This window comes from Choristoneura fumiferana, chromosome Z, assembly GCF_025370935.1.
Source record: "Choristoneura fumiferana chromosome Z, NRCan_CFum_1, whole genome shotgun sequence".
Taxonomy (NCBI): domain Eukaryota; kingdom Metazoa; phylum Arthropoda; class Insecta; order Lepidoptera; family Tortricidae; genus Choristoneura; species Choristoneura fumiferana.
This window is the reverse complement of record NC_133472.1, coordinates 25,489,217-25,515,483: the sequence shown is the minus strand read 5'-3', so window position 1 is coordinate 25,515,483 and position 26,267 is coordinate 25,489,217. Positions and strand designations below refer to the sequence as shown.

The window sequence follows — 26,267 nt, the reverse complement described above, 5'->3', positions numbered from 1 at the left end:
GAATGTGAGAATCCGCGTGTAAAAACTCGAATATTATCTAGTATTAAAAACAAACACACTTGTAAATGTTTCCGGCTCAGACACTAGTTATCTGCTTGCACAAGACAACTTTTTAGATCCTAAAAATGCGATGGGGGAGACTGTTTGACAAAGCTGTTTCATCCATAATCATAACATAAAGCAAAACTTTTCTCACAAATTAAATCATTATTATGTTATTGTGTTTATTAAATATAATTCCTTTTTACTCTATTATTGATACCTTCAGCGCTAGATTTTTAATTTCTTATAAGAGTAACAAACTAATGAGTTGTCTGCGCAATTTTACGTGATAAATCTAACTTAGCTGCACTGAAATACTGCAGGTACAATCGACTAGGTACCAAAAGAAGCACAATTACATTTATATTCTCCATAATTCAACGTTAATAATGCGAAAAAGTGGATTGACTATTTCTTGGTAGTCGTCTGACTTAGTTATGTGTGTGCCTGTAAACTCCTCCCAGCCCCCCGTTGTGACTTTATGAAATACATCTTCTTAGTTTCAATTGTACCTATTGATTGTTGTTTAATATTTTGTTACATAAATATAATAATAATAATATTATAAATTATGTTTATATTGGTCTATCCAAGAAAGTTATACATATGTTTTAATTGTACCCAGAATGTGCAGCATTCTGAGGCTAGATGGTGGCAAAAAATAAATACATGTGGGTTTGGCGGAGTATGAAGACCTTTTAATGGGTAATCGCGTTTTTAATTATGATTTAGGGTATTGTGCAGTATAGAAGTTCGTGTATACAATACTATGTCGATGTTACAAGTGGTGCGACTTGATGTGGGCCGGCTGATAGTGACACTGTAAATGACAAACACACTTGGCCACATTGTGTAAATAAATTACAAACAAACACTAGGCAGCCGGTGTTTCCTTTCATATTGTGGCAATTGCTTAGGGAATTGCGTCACGAACGCAATGGCAAATGGCTCTGCGTTATATGACTAACTACTCAAAAATACATTAAAATACTGATTCGCGCTTGTTTGTGGAGCCAAAATCATTAGAAATTTAACAAACTTTCTGATTATATAAGCGGAAGTTTGCTTGGACGTTGGGCTATGACGACAGATGTTTACTTTAATTAATTTATTTATAACCACTTGGACGTCCGCATATCTCAAATTTCGATAAGACTAATATTACTATTATAATACAAACCTCACCATCGTCACGCGCGTTAAAGTCTAGCAGCCTTATTCATAAAAAGTTAGAGCCTCCTTGAAGGCTCCTTGAAGGCCCGATGCTAAAAAACATGATTCATAAACGTCTGTTAGCGCTAATCAGTCGATCAAGGCTCTGCTAAAGTTAGCGGACCGTAGACCCTCCTTTATCTCCCTGCTAAGTCACAAAATGGCCGCCACAAGTTTGAACAGCTGACTTTGACAAGAGCAAAAAACCATACCGAAGATATTTTAGTGAAGGGTGAAGTTACGCAAAGATTAAAAAAAAACCAGGAAAAATATTTTCAGGAATTTGTATTTAAAAATCCTCTAAATTAGCAACAATAAATTAACAATAAATATGAAAAAAAATATTAGGATGATTAACATAATTATGGCTTTTTGCACAACATAAACATGCGGATCGGAAATGGCGGGAAAACAAACTTCTCGCTTTTTATTTTTTTTCCTGCTAATTTGCTGTCACTGCTGTCAACTTTTTTTTTTAATTATCGATTAGGCCATTTTTTGTCTTTGATTTGTCAAGGTGGCCAACATAACGCGTCTAATCAGTCTATCAGCGGCTCAACAACTAGCAGACTGCTAGCAAGCGTTTATGAATCATACTTTTGACAACCGTCTAAAAGCTTAATCAGTCTGCTAAGTAACAGACCGATCAAACCTCAATTAAGGATTTTTTATGAATAAGGCTGTAGGGTCTTACAGTCATAAAAAGTTAGAGCCTCCTTGAAGGCTCCTTGAAGGCCCGATGCTAAAAACATGATTCATAAACGTCTGTTAGCGCTAATCAGTCGATCAAGGCTCTGCTAAAGTTAGAGACCGTAGACCCTCCTTTATCTCCCTGCTAAGTCACAAAATGGCCGCCATACTTTGAACAGCTGACTTTGACAAGAGCAAAAAACCGTACCGAAGACATTTATAGTGAAGGCAGGGCTACGCAAAGATTAAAAAAAAAAAACAATTTATTTCAGGAATTTGTATTTAAAATCCTCTAAATTAGCAACTTAGGATGATTAACATATTATGGCTTTTTGCACAACGTAAACATGGGATCGGAAATGGCGGGAAACAAACATCACGCTTTTTATTTTTTTTCCTGCTAATTTGCTGTCACAGCTGTCAATTTTTTTTTAATTATCGCCATTTTTTGTCTTTGATTTGTCAAGGTGGCCAACATAACTAATCTATCAACAGCTCAAAACTAGCAGACTGCTAGCAAGCGTTTATGAATCATACTTTTCGTCTATTAAGCTTAATCAGTCTGCTAAGTAACAGACCGATCAAACCTCAATTAAGGGAATAAGGCTGTTAGTCTATATCTTTGATCAGATGGAATCCTTTGGAATAACTCCAATAAGGCGTTCAAGTGGCAAACAAGTAGACCGTATTTTCAGGGTCTTAATGTAAATAAAATTTACTCAAAATGTGCTTGACTATAAGTATAAGACTTAGGTACGGCAATGATTTAAATGGATCATTGTAAGCATTTAAGTGGAATACTTGAATGATGCCATTTATTTTAGAAGTTATTTACGCATAACTTCTAAATTAGAAAAAAATATTCGTATTCCGAAAACACAAATTTAGCTTAAGACGCCATTTCACAAATAATGCGAATTCAATAAATGTGTCTTGACGTCCAAACAACGCCCGCGCCAAATGCTTACAATACCTACCCTCTTCGATATTCCCATGATGAGCTAATTTTATATACTTAATTTAGTTGTGACAGTGCTATTCTGAAACATTGTTTATTATTTCTTATTAAGCTGTAAATCGAAAAATTGTATAAATAATAAAAATAAACTGACACAAACAAGTCTTTTTTTTTTGATAACGTGGTTCCGAGAAATTGAAAAGTTCGAGAGAAAATGTTTGAGGAGCAAGAAAAAATTTGTTCAAAATGTCTGAACACGCTTTCTATGTCGTTAACAATAGACTCGTGTTCACATATTTTTGGTAAAATGTTTGATCAGAAGTTTATGAACTCTCATGTACTTAGTAAAAATAATATACAACGTGTGACATCCATAAGAACATAAATTTTAATAACGCTAGCTATTGAGAACCATTTTATCGAAAAAATATAACACTGTTAACAGAGGGCACCGGAAGAAGAAGAAGACACAAGAGTGGCTGGGTTACGAAATGCCTCCTGAAATGTGGGGCTGGAAGCTGGAAGCTGATGGAACCCTCGAGCTGATTAAATGCAGTCTAGTATGTTTTGGCTGCTTGGGCTCATGTAGGTACAAACGGTGTATCTGTAGATGTCATAGAAGGTGAAGATGGTAATGTCGATGTAGAAAACGATGAGTAACATAATAAAGATGAAATAATTTGCTTTTTCTATTTTGAAATAAAATTTAAAACCTGCTTCGGTACAAATTTATTAAATTGTGTATTTTTTTATCTCCTTGTTAACTTAAACATCCTGTATCTCCTAAAGTATTGATCGTAGAGCAAAAATGAATATGACGTAGGAAATTTTACGTAGAAACTTTTTTTTCGAAGTAATCATAATGCTATTCGTACAAATATTCGAGATATAAGCAAACATCTAAAAAAGGGTACCTTCAACACCCAATTGCACCCTTAGCACACCCCCCACCCTTGAGGACTTTTAGTATGTTCACCTGAATAGTGCAAGGTATAACTGTAAGTACCAATTTTTAAAACTACACGGATTTTTTCTCCTGATTGCTCATATTCGGCTTTATTTGATCCTATTACAAGTGTTTTTCTCAAAAACCACACGGAATTATACTTAACCGATAAAATTGCATCAAAACTAGTTTTTTTCCTTATTATTTAATACCAAAAAAATCATCCTAAAAAAAGTCAGAATTGGATTTACCCGACTGAAGTTAAGCGATTCATTTAGTCGCATCGCCTAGGTAACAGCCAACATCAGAAGGCTACATTTTTTTTTGCTCCATTAGCCATTAAAACAAAACCTTTATTGTTACTTTCATTGTACGTTTTACTCAAAAAAAGTTGCTGCGGTCTAAATATAAGGAAGTAGGAATATTTCAGTTGTAGCCTGAATATGACTGGGGTTAAATATTTGAGCATAAAGAACTATGTTATACGAATTAAATTTAAGCTATCAGATTTTAATAATCCTACTAATATTATAAATGTGAAAGTTTGTGAGTGAGTGAGTATGTTTGTTACTTCTTCACGCTGAAACGGATGGACGGATTTGGATGAAATTTGACGAAAAGTTAGTTTATAACCTGGATTAAAACATAGGATACTTTTTATCCCGATATTCCCACGGGATAGCGATAAAATTTCGAAATAATAACCGCTGAGCTTAGAGTCATGAAATTTGGTAACGTGGTAGTTGGACGTCTGGAATAACACATAAGCGACTAATTGACCCGATATTCCCACGGGATACCTAGGGATAAAATCTCGAAATAATAACCACTGAGCCTATGGCCATGAAATTTGGTATGTAGGTAGCTGGACCTCTGAAATAACACAGGCTATTTTTTACTCCGCTATTCCCACGAGATAGGGATAAAATCTTATTATAATAACCGCTGAGCTGAGAGTCATGAAATTTGGTATGTAGGTAGTTGGACGTCTGGAATAACACATAGGCAACTTTTTGGCCCGATATTCCCACGGGATACCTAGGGATAAAATCTTGAAATAACAACCGCTGGGCTTAGAGCCATGAAATTTAGTATGTAGGTAGCTGGACCTCTGGAATAACAGATAGGCTACTTTTTATTCCGATATTCCCACGGGATAGGGATAAATCTCGAAATAATAACCGCTGGGCTTAGAGTCATGAAATTTGGTATGTAGGTAGCTGGACGTCTAGAATAACACATAAGCGACTTTTTGACCCGATATTCCCACGGGATACTTAGGGATAATATCTCGAAATAACAACCACTGGGCTTAGAGCCATGAAATTTGGTATGTAGGTAGCTGGACCTCTGGAATAACACATAGGCTATTTTTAATTCCGATATTCCTACGGGATAGGGATAAAATCTCGAAATAATAACCGCTGAGCTTAGAGTCATGAAATTTGGTATGTAGGTAGCTGGATGTCTAGAAAAAAACATAGACGATTTTTTGACACGATATTCCCACGGGATACCTAGTGATAAAATGTCGAAATAAAAACCGCTGGGCTTAGAGGCATGAAATTTGGTATGTAGGTAGCCGGACGTCTGGAATAACACATACGCTACTTTTTATCCCGATATTCTCACGGGATAGTTTTGTAACTAAGGGACCCCATACATCCCTATATTATTATTATTATTATTTTGTATTTATTTCTTTAATTGTATACTGTAGTTTTTAAGTCTTTTACTTTGAAAAAATGACTTTCTGCCAAGTTTCTTGCGGCGCATTCTTCTTGGCAATGATGGTGTTTCCGAAAGCGCTGGTAGTTTAAAAATAACGTGTTAAAGTGCCCATTGCGGCATATTTACTGAATGAATGAATTTGAATTTTAAATTTGAATTTGGTTTTTTTTTTATTTCAGCATTGGGTTTTAGGGTCTTGAATTTTGTACAGTCATTCACAATACAACCTCAATGAAGACTACGATATAAATTTTGAAAATTTCCAGGGGAATTTTGAAAAATCCCGGAAATTTGAATTGCAACTACCAGACCGAAAAGTTTACGCGTGCGAAGCCGCGGGTAAAAGCTAGTCAATTAATAAAATTCAAAGCACGATTAAGTGAAGAAACGTAATATGCATGTAACGTAACACCAGAGACTCGTTTAGTGATAGGACATAATGGATCTTGAGTATATGGGTATTTATTAATTGGTAAGTAACGAACATACTTGAAAACTCCGTTTAGCCTTACTTAAATGGCAAATAATTTGATTCCAACCTAGAATTTCATTAATATTCTCATCAAAATAGTGTTTTCGCCTAAATAAAACAAATCGAGACTGTAAATCGAAAAGATTATTTTTAACATTTAAACTTGGTTTGATTTATAAAACCAATAAACACCATTTTGGTGTGAATTAGTGAAATAATTAGGCAAGAATATCGCCTACTGACTACTTAAGTTGGTTGGTGACGTCGACGTGATCGAAAGTGATAGGGGGCAGCTTCCGCAGCTCCTTTGCCATAAAAGAGGGCACGTCGTCCAGATCGGCCACTTTGAACATCGTGATGATGTCCTGGCGACTCTTCACTCCTCCATCCCTTCTGCGAGACGGCATCTGGTCGGCCTTACCAAGCGTCTGGAAGAGCAGCGCCTTGCCACTGGAAATCTCATCCTCCTTGAAGTTGGACTTGCAGATTTGCACGATGCTGACCTCATCCATGGTGTCGATGGCATTTTGTATAAAGGCCAACGGTTCATTCGCAATGAGTTGTTGGACATAGCGACATTAATGGGCAGCGGCTAGGCTTTCTAGGCTAGGATTTCGCAATTTTTCAGTGCAGTGTGAAATGTCAGTTTCTTAGCGTTGCACGCACTGCACTGCACAGCTAATTTAATGTTATATTATGACTTTAATTATAAAGTGTGTGGTAAATAGTAATAATAAGGCAATTAACACCACCACTTTCATATGTTGTTCGTCCAATTGTCAATGTCTTAAGATTTTAAATTATTAGTTTTATCGACTCAAGTTTCGACACTTTTACTCTCTAGTCTTGTGATATTGACAACTGTCACCCGCACCATCCTACAATGCAAGTACTATATATAGTAGCAATTATTTCCGATTTCAATTATATTCCTACTCGCCTATAAGGGCCTACGCTAGCTGACGCGGTTTGCGCGGAGCAGGTGAACGTCTTTTGAAAAATAGTATAAGCGGCGCTAACTGCACGCGCGTGTTGGTTGCGAGCAAGCCCCATTTAGACTATGCCAGAACTTACATGCAAGTTTCACTACATTGCGGTATTTGTTTGATCACCTGAATTCATAGTTCTTCAATAGTCTACGATGTAATGCAACTTGTATACCTACAAGTTCTTGAATGGTCTAAATGTGGCTTAACGCACAGATTACGAGTTATCATCCCAGCCTATTATACGTTCAACTGCTGGGAACAGGCCTCCTCTCAGAATGAGAGGGCTTGGTCAGTAGTTCCCACGCGGGCCCAGTGCGGATTGGGAACTTCACACACACCATTGAATTGCTTCGCAGTTTTGTGCAGGTTTCCTCACGATGTTTTCCTTCAGCGTAACGCTCGTGGTAAATTACAAATGTAATTTCGCACATGAATTTAGAAAAACTCGAAATGCGAGCCGGGGTTTGAACCCACGATCCTCTGCTTGAGAGGCCATAGGTCAAACCACTCTGCCACCACGGCTTTTTATTTAGATTACGAGTACGAGTACATAATAGTTACTATGGCGTAGGCCCTAACGCTACAAGTCGCTTTCCGCCATCAGACCCTCTGGAAGTATGTACACATTACGTGTACGTAGAGTCATGTGGGGTAAACGTACGTAATGGGTAAGTGTACGCAATACCGTACATATCAGTCCGAAAGCAAAACAATGGGTAGAGTGAGGTGAAAAAGTGAGGCCTATGAATATCATTTTTATTTTTTCGCCTCTCATTTATTAAAATTTCGCGGCCTACCTACAAAAACATGAATAACAGTAAGTAAATCGAAATTACTAATTAAACGTAAAAAGTTAGTAATAACGCCCAACACAGACATCTTTAGAATACTTAGTTAACTTTAAAACATTTGCCTAATGTAGTTAACCGTTGGGTTAAATAAAAAAACATAATCCATCTGCACCTACACATTTTTATTTCAAAATTTCACCAATTAAGTAACTTCTTATAACATAATAAAACTTTTCTGAAAACAATCATTAACATTACTGAAATCATTATATAGCTCAGAAACAATTTAATTACCTAGTATTTACAAAAAAAAAACCTATATAAATTACCCAGAAAATATCCAACTTAAGAAATTGCAGAAGAGATGTTAAAAATGTTAAAGTTACGTAGTTTATATTGTACCCTCTAATAATACTATCGATATATTACATGAATCAACCATCAAACGTTACAATAAAACAACTCTAAATGAGATGAGGGTGTTTTGCATGTTAGGAAGGCAAGTTATAAATTGACTTCGCAATTATTATAAATTAGTTATTCCGAACGGGCGTGACATATGTACCTTATAGTGGTGAAATTGTTTGAATATTCATTACAATTGGAAATTATATTGAATATAATCTAAACACAAAACACGACTTCGAAAAAACGTCCTTAGGGATGGTATTTTTTCTTTAAATTAAAATGGAACCATACGAGAAGTATACCCTCCCAAGCAAAAAATAATTATCCAAAACGGCTCATAAAATCATAAATTACAGTTCTGATGTGACAAACATTAAAAATAGGTACAACCAAATTGCGAACCTTCTTTTTGACGTCGGTCAAACGCCACATGCAAAATGTCTCTTCCTTCACACTCATCACCACCACTAATCAATCAATAATCAACTAATGAACAAAAAAACCAATGTATCTACATTTCTTAAAACACGTTTAGCTTAATGGTGTTAATTATATCAATTTAAATTATTTATTTTTACGTCAATATTTTTACGCCAGTAAAGAAATGGGTATGATAATTATTCATGACGGAATATTCTCGTATAATAAAGTTATACCTTGATACAAACTTTGTTATCGGTTTTGGCATGATCATTTGAAGCCCTAGCAGGGGTTGGACACTCCGCAGTTTAGGTACGTTCGGCCGGCGCACCCAACCATTGGGTGCACGGCAGTGGGTTGCCGCTTAGCTCGCATGCTGGACGCGTCGCGCGTGATTTGTGTAGGTACCTACCAACTTAATTTTGCAAACTATGACTTCGAAATTGTTTACGGCTGTATAAATAAAAAGAGGATAAAAGAATCGGAATTATCATTTTTCAACCTTCCGAAAGATAGGTATTGAAAGGTAAGAAACCATTTACTTGCATTTAATTTAAACCATCATATAATTAAATACTCTGTAAGAGTAGTAGGTGCATAATGAGAATAAGATTGTTAGGTATTTCAAGGATTTTAGGGCATCTAAAGGAATATAGTTTTGCGCTTAGATGAATGATTGGTCTCGCGCGCTCGCTCGACTAGATACCGCGCTACCTAAAAACAAAAGGTTCGTGAATGCGGCAACTCAATATTGTAGTGTGCGTAAGAACGGTGTAAGACAATTTGCAAGGATGCTAGTGTGCGTAACGAATTGTGTTGCCAGCTGCTTCACTGTTACCCGAATTATTGGGAAAATAAATTATTCTGTGGTCTATTAAGTTACTGGTTACAAAATGTATCTTGGGAAATACTTAGAAATTAAGAAGTAATTAAGAGTGAATGTATTAATATGTTTGTGTATAGGTTAGGCGTAGGTTTCTTCTTTAAAAAAATGGTAGGTATGATGTAGGTATATCAATGATCAGGACTCACTTTTAATTAAAAAATAATATATATATATATATTTAAGGACATTCAATATTTACAAATTATTACTAAAAATTCATGGACTGAGTCACCAACTAAGAAGTTTTGTGTAGTTAAGATAACACGTTGCACCTGTAGTTAAACCTAATATAATGTACAGGTTAATTAAGACAAAAAAAAATGTTACAAAATATACATTACATGCATACATGCATACTTACATACATACCTACGCTTGAAAAACATAACCCTCCTTCGGACAGTCGGGTAAAAAGTTAACATTTCAGGAAAATGGGTAGAAATACGAAAAAAAAAATGTTTTTTCGTTTCCCGTAATACCTAAGTAAATCAGCTGATTGGGCTTTTTGAATGGGAAAACGAAAAACATTTTTAATTTTAAGACACATTCACCCCTTAATTAAATAGTGTCGGGTAACAATTTATACACCTTCAGATAAACATTAAAGAATATAGAACTAGGTTATGTATATATAATAATTACGTTAGTCAATTAAATAAAATAAGTTATTAAAATTTATCATCATTTAATGATGATAACAATAAAATTCAATTTATTAAAATCTCAACCACGGGGAATTTGATTCTTGTGTACGCGGCAACACAGAATGGCGTTTAGGGTTCATGTTATTTTATTTGGTAATTTCGAAATTATACGATATTTACAGATGGTATGTGATCCCAGTGTCCTTTTTAATTCTTGTAGTATTATTTTTAAACAGTTTCACTGCGAAAACTGGCATTTTACTTCGGTTTATGACCAAAATTTAACAAAAAACTCGGTACATGCACCTTACGCACAGTTTGCAACGCGACTGACTCGCCTCGGGCTCGGGTACGCCGAATTCGGCGTACTATTTGTTGCCGCATTTGACAAGTACGCCGGCGGTATCTAGTCGAGCGAGCGCGCGAGACCAATCATTCATCTAAGGTTTTGCGACAGGTAGGCACTTATTTAGTAGATTTTTGTATTGTTTACAATCAAAGTCGATTCCTTATTGATTGAATACCGTTTAATTTACCTAAAAGTAAACACTTTAGACCCATTTTAAAACAAATTACAATGGCCTAAGTAACTAAGTTTGCTCAAATGTTTGTTTATAAGTAAGTAGGCACTTTGTCAAGCCAACTTAAAACAAACTAAATAAAAATATCACTAAAGATTGAACAAAGAGGTACCTACTACCAAATGGTTGCTGTTGCTGATAAAATATTGTTGTTTTGTAGCTTTAGCCATTAAATTTAATTACTTATTTATTAAAGGTAGCTTATTTAATCCATATTAGTACCCACTGTTATCGTTATTCATCGGCGAGTGGGAACCCTGTGCTCTTGGCGCCAAACCGGTTTCGAGTCAACGGTGCCCAACGGAATATGATATGAACGCTTGTGTAACATGATAAGTTTCAATTTCGCGTGCAAGTTGTAAGAGTAGGCAACGATTTATACCTAAACTTGACTTTTGTTCGAGAGTCCCTTCTGTACGGTAGTACTATTAGTTACTATGTGCCCCTAGATTTAGATTTTTTCATCTCTTACATTGAATAAAGTTGCAAAAAATATGACAAACTACGATTCACTATATAAATAAATTACATAAATACGTCACAAAATTTCCAGCTAGTTATTCTGACTCCATACGCGTACATTTATAACATATATTCAAACTTGTGATTAGATGAATCCTACTACGAATCTACCTAGCACGAAAAAGAGTTAGCCGTAAATATGTATTTCATTTATAGTACAACCAATATATACAAAGATATTCAATACAAAGATATCGATACGGCCTCGATCGATCGATCACAATAGTACATTACTGTAGAGGCCGGGAAGTAGGGGGTTGCCGGCCAAGCAGATATAGAGGATGCGAGGCCGGCAACCCCACGTTCCGGCCGAGGCTTGTATAATGTTTTTCTCAAACATGACATGAAGTAAAATAAAAAAACAAGAAATCAAGCATGGCGGGACGCTAGTCTGGTCGCCCTGTTGCGTGCGCGCGTGTCGCGCTGGCTGCGGAGCGCGTTGAAACAAAAGACGGACGCATTGCCGGCCAGCGGCCTGCAAAGTTGTATGAAATCTCTTTGCAGGCCGCTAGAGTGACCGCGGGCAGGCAGGCGAGCCGCAGCGCTGCAGCGCGATATTTCTCGGCCTATTATTTGTAACACAACGCAATATTTCATGTCATGTTTAAGAAAAAAAATATATACAAGACCTTAACGTAAAGTCAATAAAGTTGTATATACATATTTTTGTAACTTTGGCGGTATCGATCTTTTTGTAGTGAACTGTATAATAGAAAAATACGGTCTTTTAGAGGTAGATCTACCTAGAGCACTCGTAAGTCTCGTTTATCGTCTGCTTCTACAATTAACAACCTTTTTAACTACAGTTTTTAGAAGTCATTTTATTTCAACTAAAACCGTAGGTAAGCGTGACTTTAAGAAGTTTATTGCTGTGGAAGAGCATTGTGTATAATTTACTCAAACCAGTGGAATAATGGTTCACTGTTGACTTTTCTCATTAATTGTCAAAAAAACATAGTAACGCTTAAAAGGGAAAATCATTAAGATATTTATTACTACATTTTACCATGAATCCACATTGTTCAAATGGTTCGACAGTTCACGAAAAAAATTACAGCCATTTATTATTCTAAGAAGAAAAGTAGACAAGATAATAAGAAGCCGAATCTATTTCAATTAATTGAAAACATGAGGAATATTAGTTATATGTATCGAAGGTTCAAGTAACATATGTAACGCGTCTATGTTATTTAATTATTTATGTTACGATACGCACAATTATAATATAATTGTACATATCAACAACATCCATTACTACTACGTAGTTATTTAAATCAGGCAGAGATCATATACGTACATCATGTTATAATGCTGATCTCACTGATCGTAGTTCGAATACTCCACCTAGAGCGAGGTGGTCTGATCCATATACGTCGTTGGGCAGTTTTCCCAGGACCTCGCATTCTACGTCTGTAGGCAGCCGAAGTCGTTCCACTAGTTTTAGGCTGCTGCAACAACTGCGACCAACACATAAATTCATTAATTGATAGGTTAGATAAGATAATATTTAAGGCTGGTAATAATGCTCAGCCATCCAACAATAAGATTAATGTTATGCCATAAGTAGCGAGTCAATAATCGATAAAATCAATTCTTTTTCACTTTAAAATGCTAAGTTTGAGGGAAAAAGGCATGTGTTATTTGACGGTTGTTGTGGCAGTTCCAGCGATTGGCTGAGATAGCGACACTAGCTTATTTGTAAATACTATATTTATACCTAGTGCCATCCACGAAGACGCGTGATTTTGACAAAATTAGACATTAATGACATTATAATAAGAACCACGGCACGCGTCATCGTGAATGACTACCTATACCGGGTATTCATAGTGCAAGAACCATTAAGTACTATCTATAAAATTATTGTTTAGCCATGTACACAGACACATCCTATCTCTTTATACTTCTGCATAGCTTATTAGTTCCGCTGTATAAACGCCATGTCGCCATAATAGGAAGTTATCACATTTACCTAAAATATATATAGTCCACTGTGACCCAATAGTCTTGAAAAGTTGTCGCCTCTAGTTTGCCGTCGTGTTTGACTCCAGCATACACCGAGGTAAGATTGAATGAATGCCCGATGGCACCGCTGTTAAAAAGCTCGCTGTGTTCATCTTCGTGCATGGATGATTCGTCATTGCGTTCCGGTAACTCAGTTCGGTAGTCAGAATTGTATATCTGCAACATCAAGTTCATTTATTTATTCGTAGCGTGCAAAACCTGTAACTAATAAAACTCGGCCCCATAGAATTTTAATCAAAGTCATAAACGAAGCTATTTAGTTTTCGAATTTGTATCAAAATTATTATAAGATAATTATTTTTTAGTTCATGTTCTCGTATTGGGTCCATATTGACTCTCATAAAATTCTTATTCCTATTTTTATTTTACTATCGATTAGTGTTCATAATAATCACTCTTCATAATTTTTTATTTATTACTAAGATCGGAATTCATAACAGACACTGTTCATATTTTTTTAGTTATAATGTCATTACTAAGAAAATATCTCAACTCATAATGTTTTTCAGAAAATTTTCCTTCATAACGACGAATATCATAATTTTCTTATTAATAATGGCATTAATAAGAAAACATTCGAACTCATAATATTGTTTTTCATAACGGTAAGTACCTATTCAAAATAAGATTTACTTGTGTCGACAATTATTTATATTATATTAGTATTAGTTGAAGAATATTTTCGGTCATGGCGCTTCGCCTGCCGCTGCCGGTTACGCCTAACGGAGTCCTCCTTAAATACATCATTTCGCACCATCGAAAATTTAAGTCCTTGCGCGTCAATAATGCGGGTAAATAACATTTATGATTAAGAAATTATATGAAAACAATTAGTATTAACAAAGTTATGAATATTGAATATATTATGAATTAGAATGATTAGGAGTTTCGATCGTTAGTATAAGAAAATATATGAAAACCAATATTACTATGAACAAAGTGTATGATTAGTGATATTATGAATTCTGATGATTATGAGTATCGATCGTTAGTATTTAAAAAAAATATGAAGAGTGATCGTTATAATGTAAAATGATATGAGAAACATTTTCAGACTTCCGATAATAGGACTTAAAAATGTATGTGAAAAACATGCGCACCCACTCGTATTACCCTATATAAGCAAGTTGGCTATTTCATTTAATGGTTATAGTTATATGAGAATTTCTCAAAAAGTTGTCCGGTCATGAAATTGACAAGAATTATTGTTTGTCAGTTTGTCTGTTTACCTATGCGTTTTATTCACGCTACTCTCAGGCACGGCTTAACCGATCTGGATGCGGTTTTCACTGTGTTGTGATTGTCATGGATTAATTTAGTGTTCATGTCATTTTGAATCGATTCAGAACGTTTTATTATATGTTGTCAAAAATTGGGACATCCCAATTCTCATTGGTCAATTGAATTACACATGCAGCAGATGATTTTTTTTATTGGTTCGATTGTCGTTTCAGCACGCCGGGAATTAACTTCTGAAATTTATTCTAGAAAGTCGTATCGTACTATGAATATTACATGTATTAATACGAACTGTTACCGTAATGTATTACATTGTTGTCGTGTTTTGCGAGCCATAAATAAATCAGCTGTTAAATGTACTTATATAGGCAGTTTTGGGTACTGGATTTAACACCTGTAAATTACTACAGGAATCGAAAGAGTTTTGCCTCCCGAACATGGGAAAATATTTATTATAATTTATTTCTCCATATTTAAAAAAATACAAAAAATTTAAAAAATATGCCTGAATTTGCCAACACTACGACAGAATAGATATGTTTCCGTTGCCTTTTTTACCAGAAAAAGGAGCTGTCATAATTTTGACAACGTCTCTATGCAACGTCTACGTCAGATTTACGTGATCTTTTTTTTAAGAGACTAGACAAAAGTAATGGATCTATTGTGTCGTAGTTTTGGAGTTATGCTCTTTTAGAATAAGCACATCTTTAAAAAAATGAAATAAATTAATTAATGGTTGTAGCGAAATTTTAAAAATGTCAGCGTTTTTCTCTTTCCAAACAGAATACAGAGAACGAATCAAATTATAGTCTTAGAAATATGAAATCTTGTCAATTCAAAACTTTTTGTTGCAAAATAACATTACTGGCCACTTAATTAAATGCCATATATTCCAAATTTAAAAAACATGCTGCTTTTTGACTTTCTTCGAATTCGAACTTGAATTTCGCTATTATTGCGTAACGAATGGTGAATTGTGTGTTTAGATTATTGTGTTGATTTCTTTTTATTTAAGTTTAATAATGTTTCGAACACACTAAAGACCTATAGAACATGCTCAAATGCATTACATTTATTGTGAATGCCAAGGCAACCCTAGTGCTGCTGCAATTTTGTACGCTGTACGCTACCCAAACAAACGCCATCCCGCTTACCGGATTTTCCTTCGAATCCATAACGCGTACAGTGAAGGCAGACTTCTTGGCCAGGGTGTAGGAGGAAATAGCGAGGGTAGACCGAGGAAGCGGACGATGAAAATGTTATTTTTGAAAAGTTTTATTAGTGATACCAACAAATGTTTAGTATTTTAAAATCTCCTTTAAATTGGCCTATTTTTAACCGACTTCAAAAAAGGAAGAGGTTCTACGTTCCAATGTTTTAAAGCTTATTGTCATGTCGCATTTGAATGGTTCGAGTTCCGGCTAAGACAACCTATTTAAAAAAGAAAACAATAAATGCAGAATTTATTATTTTAAAAATAAAGGAGCCTCCTTTACACAGAATGTGCTATTTCCAATATTTAAAGTAGTTGCCATCCACGTGGCAATCGATCTTTCCACCCTGTATACTAACACAAAAGTTAGCGACGTAGCTAACAATTATGCGACATAGTCTCTTTTGTTATTCTAATCGAGGTCATTACCTTTGTCATGCTAAACTCCGTTGTCAAACCTTTTGGTTGATTCAAATAAACAGATAAGTGTTGGCAGTTGTCTGTCACTCCTATTTTCTTCCAATCCGAACTGTCTCTGAATGGGCCCGCACTAAAACATATTTTTACTAACTTTAGTCATTTATTCTCCATATAAGTATATTAACCAAAGTACAATTCAATAGAATCTGTAAATTTTCTACATATTTAAGACACCCCATCGTGGGCACACTTGATTATATATGTCCCTGTTGTTGCAATTATCATCTAAAAGGAATCAAAAAAGAATAATAGTCACATCACAAAGCCTTAGGCAGCCCGGTGTTTATATTAGTAGGCTGGAAGTGTCTACAGGATTGTCAGATTCTATTGAATTGGAGTTTACTCAACTATCGGTACCTAAATTAAATCATTGGCACCTAATTAGTATGGCATGTCAACTAATTAATGTAAAATATTTGTATTAACTAAAAATGTCTTATTATTATTTATTTATTAATTCATATACAAAATGTATATCTATAGCTTGCATCTAGTTATGAATTGTATTTTAACTCTTTACCCACCTCACGTGTCCTTTATCCAGTAGCTTGACAACTGCACTGTCCGGGGTGGAGTTGAAATCGCCAGTCAAAATTATTGGTAAATGGCCAGATCTATGAACAAAGTTAGCAGTTAGCCTCCGCACACCGCGTTTTGGGTTTAGGACACAATTGTTTTACTAGATAAAATATGTTTGATTTTCATTTTCTTGACTTTAAATAAGACACGCGAGTGATATTTGAGCAAATCGTATCTTAATAAGAGTTGAATTGCAATTTATTTAAATCACAGAGCGAAACCGTAGCAATAATAGTGACACGTCTTTTACTTCCATATAATGGCAATGCAAAGAAGTTTGGCACTATGATAATGATAACATTTCGAGATTACATTAAATTCCTATTATAAATATGGTATGCTGAAATAGTTTGTATGGCTTGTAGCCTGGTCATTCTAGTTTTTTTGGAAATAATTCGATTTAAGGCTAATTTTTGGTATACGGCTTTTATGTGTAGGTATTTTTAAGAACCTATATTTTCGAATCCACCAAAATTTGGTTCCGGAAGATGGTAAAAAAAAATTGTACCCTAAAATAGACCAGATAATTTTATTGAGCAAAAATGTTATCAGTAAATTTACTGTCAAATATGTTTGAATAATTCAGTTTTTAGACCCGCAAGCTGTATCCACCAATATATCTGACAGGAAATTAGAAAAAAAAAACACTTCGTGATTCTTTCGAAATACATCTAATTTCTATTAGGAAAAAAATAAAATAAGACTTATTAAGTCACATATTATCAAGAAATTGGATTTTATAATAATTATCATTTAAAATCCAACAATAAATATGATTGGAAATTACGTATTTTGTTAAACCGATATAACATTAGCAGCAAAAATAAACACAAAAAGTCAAAAACACGTTAAAAAGACATACTTTAAACCTTATGCCACTAAACTTTTATGCCGGTATCGTAATTAATTTTTAATTTTTACTTTTGAAAATATGGAGTCTTTTTTTAAGTTCCTTTATAAATAAATAAGTTAATTTTTCATGTGTTACAAAGAACATTCTATCTTGAACTGTCACAGAGATAATGTCAAAAATGTATTTTCTTGTCATTTTTTTCAAACTTGTTTTTCTCCTAATCCATAACAGCTAAAGCATCAAAATAAAGAAAATTGTAAGGTATACTCCCACTCAACCTACGTAGCTGCGATTTTGTTTCGATGCTTTAGCTGCTATGGACTAGGAGAAAAACGAGTTTTTTTTTTAAGAGAATACATTTTTGACATTATCTCTGTGACAGTTCAAGATAGAGGGCTGAAAGTTGGAGTGATTACTAGTTATGAGGGCGACAAACAATTGACATTTACCAATTCACCCTTTCTTCACAGGGGCCTCATCTCCTTCCTTAGCCTGCTAAACCCTAACCTGACCTAATTTTTAATGCAAAAAAATGCGTATTTGAATTAATGTTGATTTTACTTAGAGCGAAGATGTTAGGTGCCTGGGGTATGGCCCAAAAAGATACAATCATCCTCGTAACAATGGTGGCGTTGGAACCAGGCTGCTTATGTAATAATTGGTCTTAACCCGCGACTTCGCCCGCATTAGAAATAGCTTAAAACGCCGTCTAAACCCAACACTGTTGTTAATTATGGCCGTGCAATTTTTAGAAATATACAACGACAACCGTTTACTTACACGAAACACGATTCTAGTTACCAGGCAACGTAATAAGTCTTAGAGTTTGGCTTGGAAGGATAACACCGGGATGGAAATATCGACCCTGTTTTTCGTGTACACGCCAATAGATGCTCCTGTCTGTTTCTATGGGCGTGTCCACAAAAAACAGGGCCGGTATTTCCATGTCGGTGTTATCCGGGCCGGGAAAAATGTCACCCGAAAGGACAACGTTAGCTCGCACAAAGCCATCTATTGATTGCAAACGAAGTTAACACGTCGTCTTGAGAGCCGAGGGACGGTAGGTAAGTCACCGTTCTTGAACAGTACCCTCTATTCTTGTTTAAACTTAAAATATTATCCCACGGGAACGCATTACCAGGATATCTTATGTCTCAATGCAGATCTTTGTCTATCTGTACGCCGAGTTTCATGTAAATCCGTTCAGCTCTTATTGCGTGATTGAGTAACAAACATCCAAACATCTTCACAAACTTTCACATTTATAATATTAAGGGGCTGTTTCACCATCCATTGATTAATGTTAAGTGACGGTTAAATGTGATGCCGTCTCCGTCTATTCGAACAAAACAAATAGAGACGGCATCACAATTAACCGTCAGTTAACACTAATCAATGGATGGTGAAACAGACCCTAAGTAGCATAGTAGGATGTAAAGTGTGTCTCACTGTTTCCCATTGTTGAAGTAAGCGAATCTGTCCAGTTCCGCCAAAAGCAGTTGCAGCTGCGCCAGCCGGACGTCCGTGCGCTTGGGATTGTACAGCAGGTGCGTGGTCGCCACTACCAGCGGCGTGTCCCGACAATGGCGCGGCACCAACTTCACTATTATCCCTATGTTATCCCGGTTAAGGATCGGCAACTCTGGTTGATAGTATTCCACCTAAAAAAGTTTTAAAATTAGGCTCATACCCGTCCGTATTCTGCCTACAGGTACATTACATTTCATATGATAACATTAGGATTGAATTTGCTGACAACTTCATTGGCTGCCTATCAATTTTCATGGTGCCACCTGCGCATTTAATTTTTGGAAATAAATATAAGTATTGCTGAATTTCGACCTTATTTAATAGATTTCGTCTAAGAAAGTTCTTAATTCGACTGGACTTTTTTTGTTTGTCCATGGACATATTTGTCAAGTAAACAAATATATCTTTTAGCTTACTTCTGAAATCGCAAATAATAATATTTTTACTTACTAAATTCGCTACGTCATTACATTACATTACTTTATATTCTATAATAATTAGCATTCATGCAGCATATCTAATTTTCACAAAATGAATGTACGCCGTAATACTAATCGTAATGCTTACTTTGTAGTATAATGACTAGGTATATCATTTGCGCTAAATATAATAATTCGCATGAATAACAATAATTACGTAAGGGCCTGTGTACACGGTGTACTTTTAACGCGCAGATGGCGCGCAGTTAATGCGCTTCAAACGAGATTCAGTCACTTCTAGTAGAAAGTGTTCTACTAGCTTTTTAAGAATTTGCGGCGCCGTAAACATGCGTTCAGAAAACGTGCATCGTCAGCACCTTAAAAAAATACGCTGTGAGGTTTCCGCATGAGGCATGATTTTGTTTGACACATGAGGAGGAGGCGGTTGGCTCAATATTGACCCAGATAATGACGTACGCCACGTTATTTCTACTCGACGCGCTTATATATGACGCACTTAGCTAAAAACAACGATGCTTCATGTTTTGATAGCTGTGCTGGTCAGAAAAAAGATTATCATATTCGGTACCTAGTGTAGCTAATACAGATACTTAAAGAAAAATATCAAAAACAACAATGGTTGATGAATAATCTGCAAGACAGATGTCGCGACGCAAACGTGAGTGGCCGCGAAGATAAGTTCGTGATCTAACAAAATAAGGTCACTATTGGGATTCATTAATTGGAGCAAAACTAACATTACATCTTTTATCGCTGAAGTAATCAGCAAGCTTATGAATTAATGGTCCATATTACTTCCTAAGCAAAAAATATTAAATAAAATCAATAAGTTGTTATCCCACCATAATAAGGTATGCATTAGGTATTATAAGCATGTAATAGAAGACATACTTAGGTTGGAAAAACCCAGTGGGCGTGACATGCGCGCAGCAACAATGAACGTTGCCCATAATTTACCTAATAACCTGCCAAGTGCGTGTCGGGCTACGCGTAGTATTGGGTTCCGTACTGAGATGCGGCAAATATTCAATATTACGTTTCAATCGACTATTACTCCTTAACTTTAAAACATTACTCAGCCGTGATATTTTTTCTTTAAAATTTGTATGTACCATCAGCCAAATATGTGGTCTACCACCCTAAAGTTGATAATCGTTTGCGTGTCATAAAACAATAATGCCATATAGACGTGTCTGTCAACTTGAAAGTTCGACTTTAGCGACATATTCATTTGATAGGAACTTGTTTAAAAATTGATAGACCACTTATTTGGCTGATGGTACCTGCCACATTTGCGAAGATTTCCAGATTTTTCAACATAAAATTTTAAACTCGAAAATAAAAATAATATAAGTACCTACTTATTCAAAGTGTACCTCTCACGATATTTCTTTAACGAATAATGATACAATATAAATGTTTATCATTCGCTTTCATGTTATTACAAACTAATTTTAAAATACAATAATCTGGAAGAAGAAAGGGGGAAGCTTTTGCCCAGCAATGGGACACACTATAAGATACAATAAAAAAATATAAATACTTCGCTACAAATTCTTTGACATGTTAGGAAAAGACAATGGACCTCTTAGTTTAAATTTTGCAATACTCTTACTGAGTGTTTCATTCAAGCATTCGCTTTGTTACAGCAAGAAATGAAATAAGGAAAAAATAAGGGAAATCACTTACACTGACAGTATCCTGTAATTCGAAAAGCGATTTTTTAAAGTAGATGGCGCAGCCATCGTGCCGATGACCAGTTTTTCTCTTGAATATTCCGAAGTAACCCAGATTTTCAAATTTTGAGTAAAAACTATTGAGGTGTGATACTTGTACTTCTTGCAAACATAAAATCTGTAACAGTTACACAAAATTTGTGATAAGTAAATGATAAAACAGGGTGAAGGGGTAATTAATGACATTGTAGTCATACTTCATACTTCCTATTCCTACTAATCCTACTAAAATTATAAATGCGAAAGTTTGTGAGTGAGTGAGTGAGTATGTTTGTTACTCCTTCACGCTAAAACGGCTGGACGCATTTTGATGAAATTCGGTGCGTAGATAGCTGAACGTTTGGAATAACTCATAGGCTACTTTTTCCCGATATTCCCACGGGATAGGCATAAAATCTCAAAATAACAACCGTTGGACTTAGAGTCATGAAATTTGGTATGTAGGTAGTTGGATGTCTGGAATAACACATAGGCTACTTTTTATCCCGATATTCCTACGGGACAGGGATAAAATCTTGAAATTTCAACCACTGGGTTTAGGTTCTCGAAATTTTGGACAGTAGTTTTTAACACAACCACAATGAAAACCACGATATAAATTTTGGGAATTCCCAGGGGAATTTTGTAAGATCTAGAAATTTCAATTGTAACTACCAAATCGAATAGTTAACGCGTGCGAAGCCGCGGGTAAACACTAGTACATATATAAAATGTAAGTACATACATTTCATCTACATTACTCTATTATAAGTAGGTATGTGAAAGTACTCCATAGGCTGCGGCTCCACTGAGGCGGAGACCAGCAGAGCGGAGAGGGCGAGGAGATGTGTGTGAGGAATCATTTAACTCTTTTCACAGCTCCGCTCGTCTTCGCATCAGTGGAGCCGCAGCCTTATGTTAGCTGTGTATTTTAACAACAAAATTGATGCCACATAACTGAATTGAACAAAATGGGCTATATCTCACATCAGGATCCAGTTCCAGTATTTCATCATACAAACGCGCTGCTCTGACCTTCCATTTCAAGTTCCGTGGAGAGCATTCCGTGTACAAATAAGGATGGCACTCTAACAAATACTGCGCCAAAACATTATATGACAAAACGCGGAACTTGAAGGTGTTGCCTGAAAACAAAAGTCGTATACCTTATATAAAGAAGGTATATCAATGAATCACACATTTTTTTTACCTTGCTTCTGCTCCATCGTTTTATAGCATAGAAACAAGGTAAAAATAGTGCAGTTCATTGAATTAGACCTCCGCAAAACAACGCCTGTATCAGTAAATTATTCAGAGTAGTAAATGTATAAAATATATAATTCATACAGACTAACTCATCCACTCCTAGACCCAAGCCTTGAATCAAGAAAACTGAAATTTTGCATAGAGAGAAACTGATTTTATGCAATTGCGCGAGCGTAAGAAGTAGATTATAAATATATCAAATATACACCTATTTAATGCTTTGAAAAACATTCTTCCCTTTACATACCATTGTAAGCAGTGCTTTTTTGAGTTGACTCCCAAATTCGAAAATCAGATGGTATGTTGCAGGTACCATGAGACTGGTAGGAACTTGTAGAACCTTCTAAACTGTAATGATCCTGCCATGCTTCAGGAGTACTGTCGTCATCAGAAGCACTATTAAACAAGAAAACAATGAAGTGTATACAAATGCAAGTGAGGAAAACTCTATGATTCTTAATTGGTGATCAGGAAGCAATTTTTTTTAATTCAGCGATTTGTGGGAATCACAAATATATAGGTAAGTCATAATTACATTCATGAGTAATAAATGTAGGGTGGCCACATAATATCCAGTGGTTAATGGTTTTAAGAATATTATTAACTGTAAGTAATTAAACAATGAGTCACGAGACTGTGACACTTCCCTTATCAGATTCGATTTAGGATAATTATTAATATTTTTCAACTCCTGATCACCAATTAAAAATCATTGTGTATATTTACAGACAAACACTTTGGTTCACTCGCTAATTGTGGTTAATTTGGTTGATTAATTAAATATAAAAGTGAAAATAGAGATCTACACATGGGATTAACAATGACAAAACTTATTCTTGAATAAATAAACAAACATAAATTAATTAACTTTATACCATGTTTAACGTCTTAAGAGGGTTTATACCTGCTGAGCTGGCAACGTTGCATTTTTGTTATTTTTTCTCGATTATTCCATAAAAATTGAATGAAAATTAATAATGTTGTCTGATAGAACCCTTCTTAATATATAAGTTAATGTGTCTACACCAATAATTATTCGTGTTAGACTTTTATGTTCCTTAAAAACGAATTAATGTTTATGACCAGTTTTTAAAGAAAATAAAAGTCTATAACTAATAATTTTTGGAGTAGACACATTAACTTATATATTAAGAAGGGTTCTATCAGACAACATTATAAATTTTCATTCATTTTTTATGGAATAATCGAGAAAACTAACAAAAATGCAACCTTGCCAGCTCAGCAGGTGTAAACCCTCTTAAGTATTAGTAAACCAAAATTATTTGTCTAAATACACAAATACATGTATAAATGAAATAATGCTTACATTTCAAATTGCCCCCCAAAACTAACATGATTCGGAGTTGGCTGCCAAGGTTCAGTCATTTGTTTGTTTATTAATTCATTTGTTTTTACTGTGAATTTCCTTAAACGTAATCTGGACCTTGCATTGGCACACAATCTTACTTGCCGGCTTAGATGAAATGATTGCCCAGAATCTGTTATTTGTACACTCTCCGTATTGCATGTCTTTCTATTAGAACATAAATGTGAAAATCTTTTCACATGTGCCCTGCTATTAAAATAATCAGACGTAAGCATTAAGTATCTGCAATAACTATTTGTCAATTTCAGCATATCGTTAGAAAAATATGGTAATAATACAGAAAATAAAACATAATTATGACGTAATTTACTATAAAAAACTAGATCAGCTACAAGAGCTTTTTACATGCATTGCTACTTTGAAGTAAGAAGTCTGTTGTTAGAATTTCAAGAAGCTGCATGGAATTTGCTCTGTGTTTTTAAATGGCTGACCTGCAAAAGAAATACATTGATTAAATCCCAGTAAACTGGCTTTTTAAAATCTTTACATTAGCTGCCATAAATGAAACAAATGTTGAGCTGGCATTGACATAAAAATGTATACCAAACATCAAAGGTAATTATGGACATTTCAATTGTAGCCACTAAATTAAAAATGATTTCAATATATAGAGGTCAGTCTTGCTTATTATATTGCATTGCCTCGATGCAAGCGTAAGAATATTTTTTCCAATTTATTCCAAGAGCAAACACCTATCATAATTATGAAATTACTGATGGAATGCTCATTCAGTGTTCACCCTGTTCCCAATGTCCTCAAAAATACAACCAAACCACCCCCATTTAGATCTTACAATAATAATATGCTTGAAACATCCAATGTCACTCTAGTTGTATGTTTGGCTAAAATTCCAAACCAAATTTGTAAAGTTTGAAGCATTTACTACCTTTCTGTAAGTAGGTACTATACCTAAATGCAGAATGAGAATTTATATGAATTGCATTAATACAACACAAAATTCCAAGGAATAAATTAAAAGCCAACATTTTCAGCCCCGCCAAGCCTAGTTTGGAAATTAATAACTTTATTTTAAATGACTCTGTTGCTATTATATTCACATGGCAACATGAAGATGAATGATAACCCAAGTGTAATATTTAAAAATACATGCACATCAAACAACAGTATATTTAAAGCCATAGAGCAAAAACCATGACAACTGTGATGATAACTATGATAAGAAATGAAAAAAAAAACAATCAAATACATTAGCTAATCGATTAGTGGTTTACAGAAAATTTACTTATTCAGGACCAAAAATATGTATGCCTGACGCTCGATCTTAAATAAATTGAATTGTATAATATGCGGTAGACACACGCGTGATATTGCAGGGGACATCAAGTTAATTTACTGAATCGTTTTAAAAACTTAGTGCATAAATAAAGTAATGAAAAAACAACTATACCTACAACATTAACCTAGCAGATTCAAAACAAAAAAAAACAAGACAAAATGCCTGTATCCCACGTAAATAACTTACATGCATACGAAACAAGACCATGTTTAAAGACAAAAAACGCAAAAACCATGATTACTGTGATTTTTAGTTAGATTCTACGTACTAATGAAACAGAAACACATTTCTAGTTGACCCAGCGACCTCTTAGTACTAGTACCCAATTTATTATAGTTTATAGTACCTGTCAACCCTGTCATACAATACAAAGAGTATTTTATTATATTTATAGTACCTATAGAGAAACTGTCATATAAGCAAAGCAAAGCAAGCAAGCAAAGTGTCAGTCAGTGTCTCTAATGCTACATTTACACGCTAGCTGAGGCTTGACAAGCGTCTACAAACTCCATGCCAATACATATGCTTGAATGCCATTTTCACGCTTGCAAGGGTGTTATAGTTCCCGGCTGGTTCCCGGCCGCTAAGAAAGTCAATCCTGACTTTTTTTAATTTATTTGGCAAAAACATAAAACATAAGACTTATACTAGAACGTACAGAAATTATGCGCCCTGGTAGGGTATGAAATTATAATCTAATTCTATTACACAACTAAAAGTTAATCCTACATACCTGCCTAAAAACTACTTAAAAATGGTAGACTTAAAATGTAATTTCTGTTATTTAAATTGCACAAAGTTAAATTATTGTGGCACGATATTAATTTGTTACTACCTAAATGGGTATTAATTTAATATATGTATATTTTTATTCATTTATAAAGTCTGTGATAGAATAATAACATTTTTGTATAAGGTCTGTTTTTGAACTTAGCTATAAATAAAGTATTA

The 26,267-nt window shown here is 34.8% G+C and overlaps 2 protein-coding genes across 7 annotated transcripts in view; one reads left to right on the top strand and one right to left on the bottom strand.

The window, feature by feature from the left end:
* Nucleotides 1-3,618, top strand: part of Sh (Potassium voltage-gated channel protein Shaker) — a 307,044-nt gene extending 303,426 nt beyond the window's left edge. Inside the window, exon 10 of the mRNA XM_074094231.1 lies at nt 3,348-3,618. The gene's annotated coding sequence lies outside the window, so the exon portion shown is untranslated. The remainder of the gene's footprint in view (nt 1-3,347) is intronic.
* A 4,374-nt stretch (nt 3,619-7,992) lies between these two features.
* LOC141432549 (protein angel-like) lies at nt 7,993-25,665 on the bottom strand. 6 transcript variants are annotated; one of them, XM_074094172.1, is made up of 10 exons: nt 25,585-25,665; nt 23,960-24,450; nt 22,880-23,028; nt 22,354-22,511; nt 21,341-21,505; nt 19,131-19,342; nt 16,774-16,863; nt 16,199-16,319; nt 13,265-13,473; nt 7,993-12,749 (listed from the first exon to the last, which is right to left on the bottom strand). In XM_074094172.1, exons 2-10 carry the CDS (start codon nt 24,268-24,270, stop codon nt 12,596-12,598), a joined length of 1,569 nt encoding a protein of 522 aa, XP_073950273.1. In that variant the 5' UTR covers nt 24,271-24,450; nt 25,585-25,665; the 3' UTR covers nt 7,993-12,595. The 6 variants fall into 6 exon arrangements, with proteins under 6 accessions (XP_073950273.1, XP_073950264.1, XP_073950304.1 ...); XM_074094163.1 differs by having other exon boundaries at nt 25,503-25,652; XM_074094203.1 differs by having other exon boundaries at nt 23,960-24,166; nt 25,503-25,652.
* Nucleotides 25,666-26,267: the final 602 nt, after the last annotated feature.

What these genes read in the sequence shown, in the direction of transcription:
- LOC141432549 (XM_074094172.1), bottom strand. Translation starts at nt 24,270, where the DNA reads ATGCTGAAATTGACAAATAGTTATTGCAGATACTTAATGCTTACGTCT. An exon ending in AATTACAGGATACTGTCAGT is followed by an intron (nt 19,343 to 21,340) that starts GTAAGTGATTTC and finishes AAACTTTTTTAG; the next exon opens with GTGGAATACTATCAACCAGA. An exon ending in GTGGACTATATATATTTTAG is followed by an intron (nt 12,750 to 13,264) that starts GTAAATGTGATA and finishes TGTTGGTCGCAG; the next exon opens with TTGTTGCAGCAGCCTAAAAC.